This window comes from Lissotriton vulgaris, chromosome 12, assembly GCF_964263255.1.
Source record: "Lissotriton vulgaris chromosome 12, aLisVul1.2, whole genome shotgun sequence".
In the NCBI taxonomy this organism is placed as follows: Eukaryota; Metazoa; Chordata; class Amphibia; order Caudata; family Salamandridae; genus Lissotriton; species Lissotriton vulgaris.
In genome coordinates, this window is record NC_141700.1 from 783,778,295 (window position 1) to 783,791,837 (window position 13,543).

Here is a 13,543-nt window from a genome sequence, read left to right on the forward strand (position 1 = left end):
TCCTTTTGTCAGTCGCTTGATCGTCGCTTTTCCATACTTCAGCCGACGTTCCGACGGGACCTGCAGAAGGGAGGAGAAGAAAAAGGGGGGGGGGGGGTGCAGCATTCAAAACACATCAGCGCGCATAAATCCGAAAATGTTTTTACCTACCACATACTCGACCTATCCCCACGTATTGCATTTCTTTACCATCTCGGCGTTTAAGCCCAGAGGGACCAGTAATGTCAGGTATATAATATCTACATGAGTTACTTGGTCGCGACCCATTTTGTTGGGTGCAAGGGTGGCGGTCAGGTGGCATTTCTGTGGTGTTGTGTTAAGTGTCTATAACATTTTTCCAGCTGCCTGTGATACATAATGTAGCTGCTAAATATCTGGTCCTTTTTAACCTCCAGCTTTCATCATACTTATTCTTTGTTCATAGTAGCAAAACATCCAAAACTCATTAATGCAACCGCTACAACTTTGCTTTCTTTTTCAAAATACTTTTAATAAAAAGTGTTGATGTATAAATACAGGCCTACAACCCAGTGAACCGGCCACGGAGCAGATTGGAACTGTACATAAGAAGAACGAAGTTGGTGGCAGTTCATTGCATAAAGTGCAGCAGTGCAATAAAATCGTATCAATCTTCCCTACAGAGCAAGCATGATGCATGTCAAGAATTCAGGTTTTTCAATTAATTCATTAATTCATTATCCAAATGCTCATTCACTGTCTAAATTACACCAATTCATTTTCCATATCATAATTAGTACCAACCCTAAGTCAGTTCATTGTCCAAACATCTGATCAATATCTGTCTTACATTGTTTCTTTCTTTAAACACATACTCATTATCCATCTTATCGACTTCCATTGTCCAAAAAATGCATACATATCTCAGAGCATCAATATTCGAGCAATCCGGGTGAACAGGGAGTTTGAAAGTTTTCGTTTCGTGTATCGGCGCCATTTTGGGCGAGGTTAGGCAGGTTCCGGTATAGTCAGAATGTCTCCAATGACTCATGATTGGACCAGAACCTTCCGTTGGCAGTTCAAAAAGTTTTTCGCAATGTGGTAACAGTCTAACAATATGGACCGTCAGTCAAAGAGTGGGGAGGGTGGCAACAATTTTCCTACCGGGTCATTCTGGTGTTCTACCGGAACTGAACAAGTCTGTACCTTGGCTGTGTTTTTAGCCATTTCCAGACTGAGGCTGGCGCCGGCAGGAGTGCGTCGATGTCGCGGTTCCCAGTGAGGGGGACGGGGGCGCCCATGCGGAGGGGTCGGGGGCCCCCCCAGCTCTCATAGAATCTTCAAAGTTGAGGAGAGAAGGCATGGGGCGTGTGCCCGTCCCGGGCAAAAGACCGCTTTTCGATGTGGACCTTCTTTAAGTAAGAGCGTTGGGGTGCCGCTGGAAGCCTCCACCTGGAGGGAGGTGGGGGAGGCTCGTTCGCGCCACCTCCCCCTTCCAGCGACCCTGCGCCGTTCCTCGGCTCCACCGCTTCGGTATTGGCCGTGCCGGCTATTGAAGATGGGGGGGTGGTCGGTGGCTGAGGCAAGACAGCCCCCCCCCCTTGACATGTGGCGGGACTACCTGCAATTGTCCAGGCGTCGACATGTGGCTGGACTACCTTCAATTGTCCAGGCATTGAAATGTGGCGGGACTACCTGTAAGCGCCGCTGTCCTTGCTTCGGCTTCGGCCTTCTTTGCGGGCCGGATCAGGCGAGAGAAAGAAAGGGGGGGGGTGGTCGGTGGCTGAGGCAAGACAGCCCCCCCCGTGGCCTGCAGGGCAGCAGAAGAGGAGAGAAGGAGAGGCCATCACGGTTTTCTGGGCCGTCCGCCCTACAGCCTCCCCTTTCGACTGCGGCCAGCCGAGCCCTGCATGCATCGAGGCCTCGCCTTCCGGATGGGCGTAACCGCGGACCTGTTGCACTTCGGGAGCTTCCGGAATGGGGGTAGGTACCTATTGGTTTGTTCCTATTTCATGTGACCGTTATTTGGGCGTGGTGGGCAATGAGGCAGACATGTTTTGGGGCAGGAATAGGCAACGGAACCTGGCTACCTCGTGGCTGCCTTGGTGTCAAGCTTGTCTTCCCTCGCCATTTTTATGTTTGTTATTGCGGGTTATTTCTAACGTTTTTTATTTTATTTTTAGCGAAGTTGATAACTCATCAGTGGCCTACTGATTTCGCTCAACTCTTTTCCTTGTATTTTTATGCCATAACCTATTATAAGCTATAGCGACTAGTCCACACTTAATGAACATGTCCTTATTAGGTGTGCCCTCCAGTGGAGCTGGATGGTTCACCTCTAATAAGCGGTCCGGGCTAAACAGGCTACCAACCAGTGGGGAGAAGATAGGCATGACGGATTACAACGGGGACAAAAGTCTGCACTACCTATCTTATCACGGCGGGCAAAGACTAGACAGAATATTTCTATTCTCCGTCGTTTGCAGGCGGTGAATACCTCAAAAGAACCAATACCGAACACTTAATGTACGGTCAATCAAACAATCAGTGGGGAGAATAAGTGGGTGCGAAAAGGTTTGCGTTACCCACTCTTTCTCTACCTGCAAAGAGAGACCTTGTTCTTCCCTGTTTGCAGACAAAGAATCTCCAGACAATAATCCACGAACGACAGTTCGGGAAACAGTGGGGGAGGAATATAGGCACGACGGATTACAATGGGGACAAAAGTCTGCGTTACCTATCCTTCACTGCTTGCAAAGAGAGAGCCTGTTGTTTTCTCCGTTTGCAGACGGTGAATCTCCAGAGGTTTCAACAAAGCGTAATACTAGTATTATCCAAACCAAACAATTATTTCACAATGTGTCGCATTTACGCGACCTTACCCGGACCGGACCGTGTGGGCAGTTCTTCGCCTTCCTCCTTCCAGCGCCCGATCGTTCTCTTACTCCATGATTTTACCGCAGCAGTCCTGTGGGATTCCAGTCAGGACAGTAGGTCACTCGAGAGAGGTCCGTTCAGAATCGGTGAAGTTCATTCAATCGGCAGCCGGACGAGGGCCCTCTCAAGGCAGGTATACTCCGATCATTTAGATGTTCACCTCATCGTCTGGATCTCTCTTACTGGACCTTATGTCACTGATGGACCCCGCGTTGGGACGCCAATTGTGGAACAGGAGCCCATATTACCATCAATGCCCAGGCTGCTGGCGCAAGACACCTCTTAGTTCCCATTCTGAATAGTTTACCAAATAAAGAGACGGGCGCTGGGAGCAGGAATCACAAGAACAGAGTTTATTGCTCATGAGGAGAGCCTGTCATTTCAGACACGAAACAAGGTGCCATCGGGAGGTGCTCTAACAAGTGAGCTGAGACATCTTCTTTTATACCTTACAAAACACTTGGCATTACAATCAGGACATTGTGACATAAAGAAAAGACATCCCTATAATCCTCGTGTCAATCCTACCCCACATATGTTATCAATAGAGACCCTTGAACTGTAGGTAAGAGAGGGGGCAATGACGCAGCTGAGTGTTCCGCTGATTATCAGGAGATGTGCGCCTGATCGTATCCCAAGGGGTGGGGAGGCCAGGATCCATAGTGGGCCCTTTGAAGAGGAGTGATTCCATACAATAAGCAGTAAACAGTATCTCCTGGCTTAGGCGATGACCTCAGACATGTGTGGACAGTCAATCGCGGAGGGAGGGTTTACTAACATAGGGGTTATTCATGAAAGGAGAGGAGGTGCTGGTCAGGCGCGGCCGTGACTCCCAAGGACAGGGTCTTGCAGAAGAAGAAGGTTTATGACTTGCCCGTGTGAGGAGAAGGGAGGGGGAGCCAGGGTGGACACAGGGACTGAGTCGCATAGAGAGAGAGATCTTATGACCCGTACATGAGAGAACGGGGGCAGTCAGATACAGCTGGGGGGGGTTCGTCAGCTGAGGCGAAGGATGCTTCTTCAAGAGGAAAATGGGGGGGGTTTGCGTGGGTCAAGCAGAAGGGTTGCCTTTCAGGGCAGGGTCGCGCAGAGGGAGAGGGTTTCATAGCCTATGCATGTGAGAGAGGGAGGGTTTCAAATACGCGCAGAAGGGAAGCCGGTGATTCTAATCTTAGGCGGGCAAAAGGCCAGGGTGCCTAAAATGGCTGTCATGTACACATGGGTACAGGCCTTTGCTGGCAGAGGGATGCAGTCAATGCTTTACGGTATTCATGGTGCGGGCAGGGAGAGGAGTGGGAAAAGGGAAATGAACGTTGCTTATGTACATCAATATTTCTAATTTTCTACAAGGCAGGCCGCTCACTGGCAACAGCCAATAGGCACAGGGCCGCCATTGCCTTCATGGCGCAGGCTCATGGCATCCAGGACCCCACATCGTCCTTTCTCGTAAAGAAGGCACTGCGTGGGTGGCAACGCCTTGAGGGTCGTAGGGTGGATGAGAGGCACCCGATAGGTCTAGCAAGGTTGTCCCTATTAATGTCCGTACTCCCTGCGACTTGTTCATCTCAGTCAGAGACAGTGCTGTTCCGGGCCGCTTTTGCATTAGCATTCCATGGGGCTATGTGGGTAAGCGAGCTGGTAGCGAGGAATAAGCAGGATACGGGGGGAGGTCTGTGTCGAGAACACATTCAAATTAAGGGTGAGACGATGGTAATCTCAATAGCCAGGTCCAAGACCGATCAGGGAGCGATCGGGGACAGTGTGGTAGTCCAGCGGATCCCGGGGTCTCCCATGTGCCCGGTAAAATGCGTGGAGGAGTATTTAGCGCAGAGGGCGGCATCATGGGGGGGGAGCTTGCTAAGGCATACCGACGCCACCCCACTGACGAGGTTTCAGTTTCAGCGGGTGCTAACAATGGCAATCGCGGCAGCGGGCTTGGACCCGAGCGATTTTGGGACCCATTCCTTCCGGATAGGGGCTGCTACAGAGGCTACAGCCAGGGGTCTGAGTGTTGAAAAGGTGAAACAGTTGGGGCGTTGGTCCTCGAATTGTTATAAAAGGTATGTGCGGTTGCACATGTTGTGAAGCTAATGTCATGCACTCACGCTTCTTGTTTTCTGTTTGGTTTTCAGTTTTGCGAGCAGGCTTTGCGGGGTGAACTGTGCAGTTGACCCGACACCTGGGCACCAGCGGTCAAAGATCACCGTCTGAGGAAAGAGTGGTGTGGGTCGTTGGCCACTCATACGTGAGGCGCGCCGCGGACGTATTCAAAGCAGGTGACATGATTCACGTGGCTGGGGAATACGGGTACAGGGTGACTTTCCACGGAAGGGGCGGGCTCTGTATTGACCAGTTTCAAGGTTTTATGGAGGGACTGTTAGGGCGGACAAGGTCACCGCCGTCTGTAATCATAGTGCATCTTGGGGGCAATGATTTGGTGACCATTGGTCGACGAGTACTTCTCGAGTTAATCTTATCTTCAGTAAGTTGGTTGGCAGAAGGGTTCCAGGGTGTACGATCGCATGGTCACACATGATTCCTCGGAAGGTGTGGCGGGGGGCCCTCTCTGTGTCAGCCTTGAATCAATCGGTAAAGAAGGTTAATAACAAACTGAGTAGGTTGTTTCGTACAGGAAATTTGCATTGTGTTCCACATGGATGTATCCGGGGGGACCATATGTATCTGGAAGATGGGGTCCATTTGTCCCGGGAGGGAAATGTCTTACTCATAGGTGACTTAATAGCTTGGTTAAAGAGTTTGTCTAGCCATGACCTTTAGTAGGAGTTTTGTGGGGGGTCCGGATAGCCGGTCAACTATCCGGCCTGTGGCGGTAAGGTCATGATCGGTGAGCAGTAATTGGAAGATCCCTAGAGGTGGGGCGCCACCCATTATGGATGGGAGCGCCAGGGGGGAGGCGGCCATTGGCCCCTCACATGGGGAGGCGGTACCCTCTAAGGATGGGGCCGCCGAAAGGGAAGGCGGTCATAGGCCCCTCCCTGGGGAGGAGGGGCTACGGGCCCCTCCTGGGAATTTCCCAGGGCCAGGACATCCGCGACGGCGGATGTGGTAAGCAGTGTGGGGTGGGAGTGGGGTCTACGCTACCTTCTAGACACCTCACACGAGTCCTCGGACGACCACCAAGATGGCGTCGAGTAAATATGGGGCCCCCGTTAAGACAAGGGAAATTGGAAGTTGGCACAGAGGTACAGTCCTCTGTGCGCCCGCCCCTCACAAGTAAGGGGGGGAGTTCTGGTATTAGGGATCTGACACCGGTTACGACCTTGCCGTTGGCCCGTAATGTTAGGATGTACAATTTTAATTTTGAGAAATGCATTTACAGGATGTTTTAGAATCGGCTAGGAGAACCTTTGTATTGGAGATATGTTAAGGTTAGCCAATAAACATCGTAATGTGTAAATGAAATTGTACATGATATGAAACTGTTATTTTAATGTTTTAATTTTGTTTCATATTTTAATAAATACGTCCGGGAGGGTAACTCCCTCCCGCCTTCCAAAAGTTCAAGAACCGTTTCCGTCTTCCCATTCTTGGGGATTGTGTTGGGAGGGGGTGACGGGTATCCCAGCCATATGAATACCAGGTTCAGGTTTGGTTGTGTGGTGACTGAACTACAAGATGAAAAGTCAAAAAAGTGGTGACTGTTCTTGAAAATGAGTATTTACTGAAACTGTTGCCCAGTTAACTTCCTCTCACTATCTATATATTGAATAGAATTTAGATACATCCTTGAAATATCTTCGGAAGATTACTTTTGCAAAATTTGAGAGTTTCGACTTTGGGCTGGTTTTTGGGCTGACACTGTTTTGCGTTGGGCTTAATTTGGGCTTATAATTGAGAGTCTTTGGGTTTGGGATGGATTTCAAAATCTGGCAACACTGATCCATCCCTGCATTTTACGTGTTTCTCACGCAGCATCGAACACTTGTGCACTTGTGCCTCCTTCCATGTCTTCCCTTGATGAAATCCTGACATGTATGAACAGCTGTTTATTAATAGGTCTCTATACCATGTGCTTCCACTCAATATGTCACTCAATGTCTGTAATAAAAGGAAAATTCAGAAAAACACCCCAGATCACAAGAATGAAAACCCTGGAAAAAAAACCTGACTTTACATATAAACATATAATAAATATAAAAAATCCCAGTTCACTTGCTAATCAAACTGTAAAATGCCCTAAAGAGTTGCTAGCGTCGCTATAATTCTACAAAATTGCAGTGTGCACCAAGGTTCCTACACCGTTACTGACTAGTTACTTTTAACTGCTCAGCACCGCTGTTTCCAATGGCATAATTACCAACTTACCTGCCAACCCGTTAAATAAAGATCTCAGTTCCTTGTTTTTTAACATTCTTTTATTTCTTTTTGTGCATACATCTTTTAAATCCTGCCCGTATGGCGATCCCCGCGTAAAAAACCACCGCCCGCATAAGAATTCCCCCCGCCACATTACAGGAAGACCGTCCCCCGTTTTTCTGCCAGTAGGCAACACGCCCGATTGCCTACCGGGCGAAAAAGCAGTTTATACGGTGGCGGTGTCTGGTAGACACCGCCATCCATATTAGTATGCAGGCGGGGCGTTGCAGGTGGTTTTCACCATTGGGGGCCCGTAGTGGGCCCCCAGGGATTCTGGGGGGTGGGGGGTGCACATGGAGGGTACCTAAGGTACCCCCCTGTAATTCCATGAACAATATGGCAGGCACCGTGCGGTGCCTGCCACGGTGTGCATGGAAGTACACAACATGCCTTCTTGGCATCGCGGCGGGCGGTGCTGAGAGCCCGCCGCAATGTCAAGAATGCAGTATGCGCCCACCAGTGTAGTGGGCGCATCCTAATATCACCAACGGGACCCCCGCACCAATGGCGGGTGGTCCCGTTCCACAAAAGGATGGCAGGCGGGCTTTGTCCGTCCGCCATCCTAATGACCCTCGTTGTCTTTAATCGCTGCTAAATTCTTTATGGTTAGAAAAATTCCTGTGATTTTTCTGAAACACACTGAAAAGATTTGTGTTTGTGAATAACTTACGCTGTAATTCTTGTATACTACTGTGATTTAGTTTCCTTCTTTAAGAGCAGGATAATATTTCTATTTTCTAATGCTATATCTTATGCTGTTTCTTTTGTGGCAGTGTGCTTTTTTTGTAAATGCTGCAATAGTCTAAAAATTCCTGAAGCATATGTGAAGAAAAAAACATTAAAATAAACTACTTTAAATTACAAAAATATGGAGGTTTCTAGCCGTATTACATATTTTGTGTGAAAATCTAATAACAAGCGCACAATCAATGCTCATTGAGAGCCACCTGGAAGTAATAGTATTTATTGTTCCATGGCAGGGTCAGGAGGAGAGGTGGGGTGGTTAATGCTGTCGTGTCCTTCCTTCCTCGTCAGGTGGTAGAACTCAGTATGAGCCTCAGCGGTACCAGGGCACCGAGGCTGGGCAGCCACAGTCACACCAAGCAGCTGGCACCTCAGGCTTTCAGCCAGTGCCATACATGGCGGCACTGCCCAACATACCTCCGGGGCTGGAATACCTGACACAGGTGAGACTTCTTTCTCCGAGGCTTTTCATTGTATTCTCAGTTTTCCAGCTTTACCCTACTTTAGCTATGTCTCTTCAACTTTCTCTGCAAGTCAAATCTGTCAGCTCTGCCAGGCTCAGACTATCCAGTCATGCAGCTCTCATCTTAAATGCCAAGCTGTTCCTGTGTTTATCCCTGCACTCAGCCCCATCATCACCACCACTGTCCTCACCACCACCACCACCATCACCACCACCACCATCATCACCATCACCAACACCTCCACCTCCACCACCATCACCTCCACCATCACCAACCCCACCTCCACCACATCCATCACCCCCACCTCTACCACATCCATCACCCCCACCTCCACCACCATCACCAGCACCACCCCCACCACCATCACACCACCACCCCTATATCCCCAGACATCCAGGCCTTTGAAGAGATGCTGTTATCTTTGTCCCAAGGGGTATAAGTGCTTCATCTCATAGTATTAATGTGTCTCCATCATCTCTGTCAATGCCCACTTTTCAGTTTTTACCGTAATGTGGCCGAGGGTCATCAATGGCACAACAGATAATCCAGGTTGTCGCCTTGGAAAGCAGAGGACTGTTGCCATGCATGAGATGTATATGTCAATGTTAAAGGTCCTTCTGCTGGCACTGCAGCACCTGGAATAAAATAATCCCTCTCTTGCCATTAAGCAAATTTGAGACAAAGGAGCTGCTGTACTGGTGGCAAATTTGAGACAAAGGCACTGCTATACTGATGGCATTCTCCTTGGAGACCACCGACCCACCCTGCGCTGTCATTGGCTGTTCTCGACCTTTTCCCTGTGCCTGGCGCACTTCCTGCTCCTTTACTGAGCTGGACCTGGCACCACCTAGAAGAGCCCACAATCTTCCATGTGTAGGAACATGTTGGCCATGGACTTGAAGAGCTTAAGTCCCATCAATAATTTATAGTTAGAGCCAATGGCTAGGCGAGGACGGTGACATTATTTTTGTGGTTGGGCCTGGCTGAGGGAGGAAGGAGAGAGGAGACATCAAAGCAGCCCTCGAGCTGCTGCTGCTGCCAGCTCTTGCTCCACATCATGCTTCACATGTCCCTCTTGAGAGTGACCCTTCTCCTGCAGCCTGCGTTCCTCTGCCCGGAATGACTCCCTGCCCTGATTGTTACTAGTGTCCATATATTTATCTTGTTTATGTCTGTCCCTTAATACTGTGTATTGTGTGCAACCAAAAATGCTTGTTAGTGTGTGGGGCCAATGATGCTTGTTATTGTGTGGAGTCATTGATTCTTGTTACTGTGTGGGGCCATTGATTCTTGTTACTGTGTGGAGCCATTAATGCTTGTTACTGTGTGGAGCCATTGATGCTTGTTAATGTGTGGAGCCATTGATGCTTGTTAATGTGGGGCCATTGATGCTTGTTACTGTGTGGAGCCATTGATGCTTGTTAATGTGGGGCCATTGATGCATGTTAGTGTGTGGGCCATTGATGCTTGTTACTGTGTGGAGCCATTGATGCTTGTTAATGTGGGGCCATTGATGCTTGTTACTGTGTGAGGCCATTGATGCTTGTTACTGTGCGGGGCCATTGACACGTGTTATTGTGTGGGGCCATTGATTCTTGTTACTGTGTGGGGCCATTGATGCTTGTTATTGTGTGGAGTCATTGATGTGTGTTACTGTGTGGGGCCATTGATGCTTGTTACTGTGTGGGCCATTGATGCTTGTTACTGTGTGGGGCCATTGATGCTTGTTACTGTGTGGGCCATTGATGCTTGTTACTGTGTGGGGCCATTGATGCTTGTTACTGTGTGGGGCCATTGACAAGTGTTATTGTGTGGGGCAATTGGGGTTTGTTACTGTGTGGGGCCATTGAGGCTTGTTACCTTGTGGGGCCATTGATGCTTTGTTACTGTGTGGAGCCATTGATGCTTGTTACTGTGTGGGGCCATTGATGCTTGTTACTCTGTGAGGGCATTGACACGTGTTATTGTGTGGGGCCATTGGGGTTTGTTACTGTGTGGGGCCCGTTGATGCTTGTTACTGTGTGGGGCCATTGGTGCTTGTTAATGTGCTTGCCATTGATGCTTGTTACTGTGTGGGGCCATTCATGCTTGTTATTGCGTGGGGCCATTGATGCTTACTAATGTGGAAAGCCACTAATATAGGGCTATTCATTCTCACTGCTGAGTGAGGCTATTAGTGGTAAATACTTTGTGGACCTTTGCAGAGCAATATATTTCCATGGGCCATTGTGTGTGCTTCCTGAGGTCACTGAGACACAGACCACCATTGCAATCTACTGCTTAGAACCACTGGTGTTTATAATTTCAGAGATCACTGATGCATATATATTACTGCCTAAGATCACGGATGCATATAATGTATGAGCCCACTGATGCATGTTACTGCATAGGACCACTGATCACATGAAAGCATTTGTACAGCCCTGCACTATCACCCCTAGGGGTATCTGGGTACTGAGGGTGTGATGACTCAGTCAAAAAAACTGGACTTGGGGTTCTTTCTGAACTCCTGTAGGGAGGGTGCTATTCGGGCATTGAGGGGCAAGTCGTTCCAGGTCTTGGCGGCGATGTAGGAGAAGGAGCGGCCTTTACTGCGGTGGATGTGGGGTGAGCAGGATAGCTCGGCAGAGCATAGGTGTCTTGTGGGTCAATGAAAATTCAGTCAATGGTTGATGTAGGCTGGTCCTAGGTCATGTAGGGCTTTAGAGGCGTGAGTGAGGATCCTGAACTGGCATCTCTTCTGGATGGGAAGTCAGTGGAGTTGTCTGAGGGCGGGGGGGGGGGATGTGGGTCCTTTCAGGGAGGTCCAGGATGGGTCTGCCGGCCACTTTCTGTATCTTCCTGAGTTGCCTGAGCAGCTGGGCAGGGATGTGGATGCCAGCATAGAGAGCATTGCCGTAGTCGAGGCGGCTGGTGATGAGGGCCTGAGTGATGGCTTTTCTGGTGTCGGTTGGAATCCATCGAAAGATTCTACGGAGAGTGTAGAGAGTGTAGAAGCAGGTGGAGGCTAGTAAGTGGACTTGCCGTTTCATGGTCATTTTGATGTCCAGGAGGATGCCTAGGTTGTGACAGGTCTGTTAGTATGAATCCAAGTTCAGTCAGCCCCCAGCTGTGGTACCAGATGGAAGTGTTCTTCCTGAACATTAGTACTTCTGTCTTGTCTAGTTTGAGTTTAGGCAGTTGTCCCTCATCCAGTTGGCTATGTTGGTCATGGCGTTGCAGAAGTTGGTTCTGGCGTTGGAGGGGTCTTCGGAGAATGAGAGCATAAGTTGAGTGTTGTGTGCATATGAGATTATGTTGAAGCCATGGGATCCAACGAAGTCTGCGATGGGGGACATGTAGGTGTTTAAAAGGGTATGGCTGAGGGATAAACCTTGGAGTACGCCGCATATGATGTCCTTGGGTTCAGAGTGAAGGGAGGCAGCCAGATGCTCTGAGTGGGAACTGTCAGGAAAGAGGCGATACACTTGATGTAGTTGTGTCGTATGCTGATGCAGTGGAGTCTGTTGATACGTGTGTGGTGGGACAAGGTGTTGAATGCTGCCAAAGGTCGAGGAGGATCAGGGTTTCAGTCTCTCCCTGGTTGGGGAGGATCCTGATGTCATCTGTGGCGGCGATCAGCGAGGTCTCGGTGCTGTGGTTTGGACGGAATCTTGTTTTGTAGGCATCCAGTAGGTCGTTCTGTTCCCCTGTCTGGGTGGTGAGCGAGGACCAGGTGGTGATCGTTCGGCTGGTTAGGAATGCTTGCCCGGGGCTGTAGAGGATGAGCGCTGAGGGTCAAAGTTGTTTTACATGGTGGCGATCTTGTTGGGGAAGTAGTCTGAGAGGATGATGGAGAGTTCTAGGAAGGGGTGAATGGTGATCTCTGTGGCTGTCGGGTTGGAGAGTTAATTGACTCTCTTGAAGAGTTATTTTGTGTGGTTGGCTGCTGTGTTGATGTGGGTTGTGATGGCCATTCCCATGACTTCTTTGATGCCCTGGTGTTAGTTGCAGAGGGCTGCCTTGTAGGTGGCTCTGTAGGTGTGGTTCTTTGAGGCAAGCCATTGCCTCTCGAGTTAGTAGCAGTCTTGCTTGGAGACTCTTAGCTCTTGGGTGTACCAGCTGGCTTGGGATCACTGACATAATATTGATTACCAAAATATCCCCATACAAAAATATCAACACATAAATATCGATGTCAAAAATATTGACATCCTATCTTTATAGAGAAAAGTATACAAATATTGAAAAAATAATATTGATGTAAAAAATATCAATGTACAAAATTTCCTTTTTTATATATAAAAAATAATGTTAAATCAATTAAATAATAAAATTAACTTAAAAAAAATTATTTAGATGTAATGTACATTTTAACAAATATAATAAATAAATGTAATACAAAAATGTAAACATACATATACAAAATATAATATATTTATGTACTTGTACCGTAAAGCAATTAATAAACTAATCATTTTAATGTATTTTAAAATGTTATAAATATATAAAATGTACATATATAAATGTATATATATAAATATATAATTAAAAAACATTATATTATGAATTCAAATATTTAATCATTTTTAAACTTACATTTTGCACTCCATTGAGTGCAACAGTTGGGAAAGTGTTGGTTAGCGGAGGGGTAAAAATGATTCTTCCCACTCCAGTGAATGCAACAGTAGGGAAAGTGTTGGATAGCGGCTTCATAAAAATTGATATTCCTACTCCAATGACTGCAACTGTAGAGAAAGTGTTGGATAGAGGAGAGGGTAAAAATTACTATTCCCACTCCAGTTAGTGCAACAGTAGGGAAAGTGTTGGATAGAGGAGGGGTCAAAATTAGTATTCCCACTCCAAATACTGCAACAGTAGGGAGCACAGTGTAGGTGTATATACACATACACCTATAACATAAAATCTAATTTAAAAACATTATATTATAAATTACAACATTAAAATATTTAATAGTTTTTAAACTTACATTTTGCACTCCAATGAGTGCAACAGTAGGGAAAGTGTTGGATAGCAGAGGGGAAAAAATTACTATTCCTACTCCAGTGAATGCAACAGTAGGG

At 47.8% G+C, this 13,543-nt stretch overlaps 1 protein-coding gene across 3 annotated transcripts in view; it reads left to right on the plus strand.

The window, feature by feature from the left end:
- The window catches only part of LOC147678711 (phospholipid scramblase 3-like), a 117,649-nt gene that overhangs the window by 62,167 nt on the left and 41,939 nt on the right, over positions 1 to 13,543 (plus strand). For all 3 annotated transcript variants that reach the window (XM_086946165.1, XM_086946164.1, XM_086946163.1), the window contains one exon: positions 8,308 to 8,459. In XM_086946165.1, coding sequence (XP_086802291.1) covers positions 8,308 to 8,459 — 152 coding nt within the window. The remainder of the gene's footprint in view (positions 1 to 8,307; positions 8,460 to 13,543) is intronic.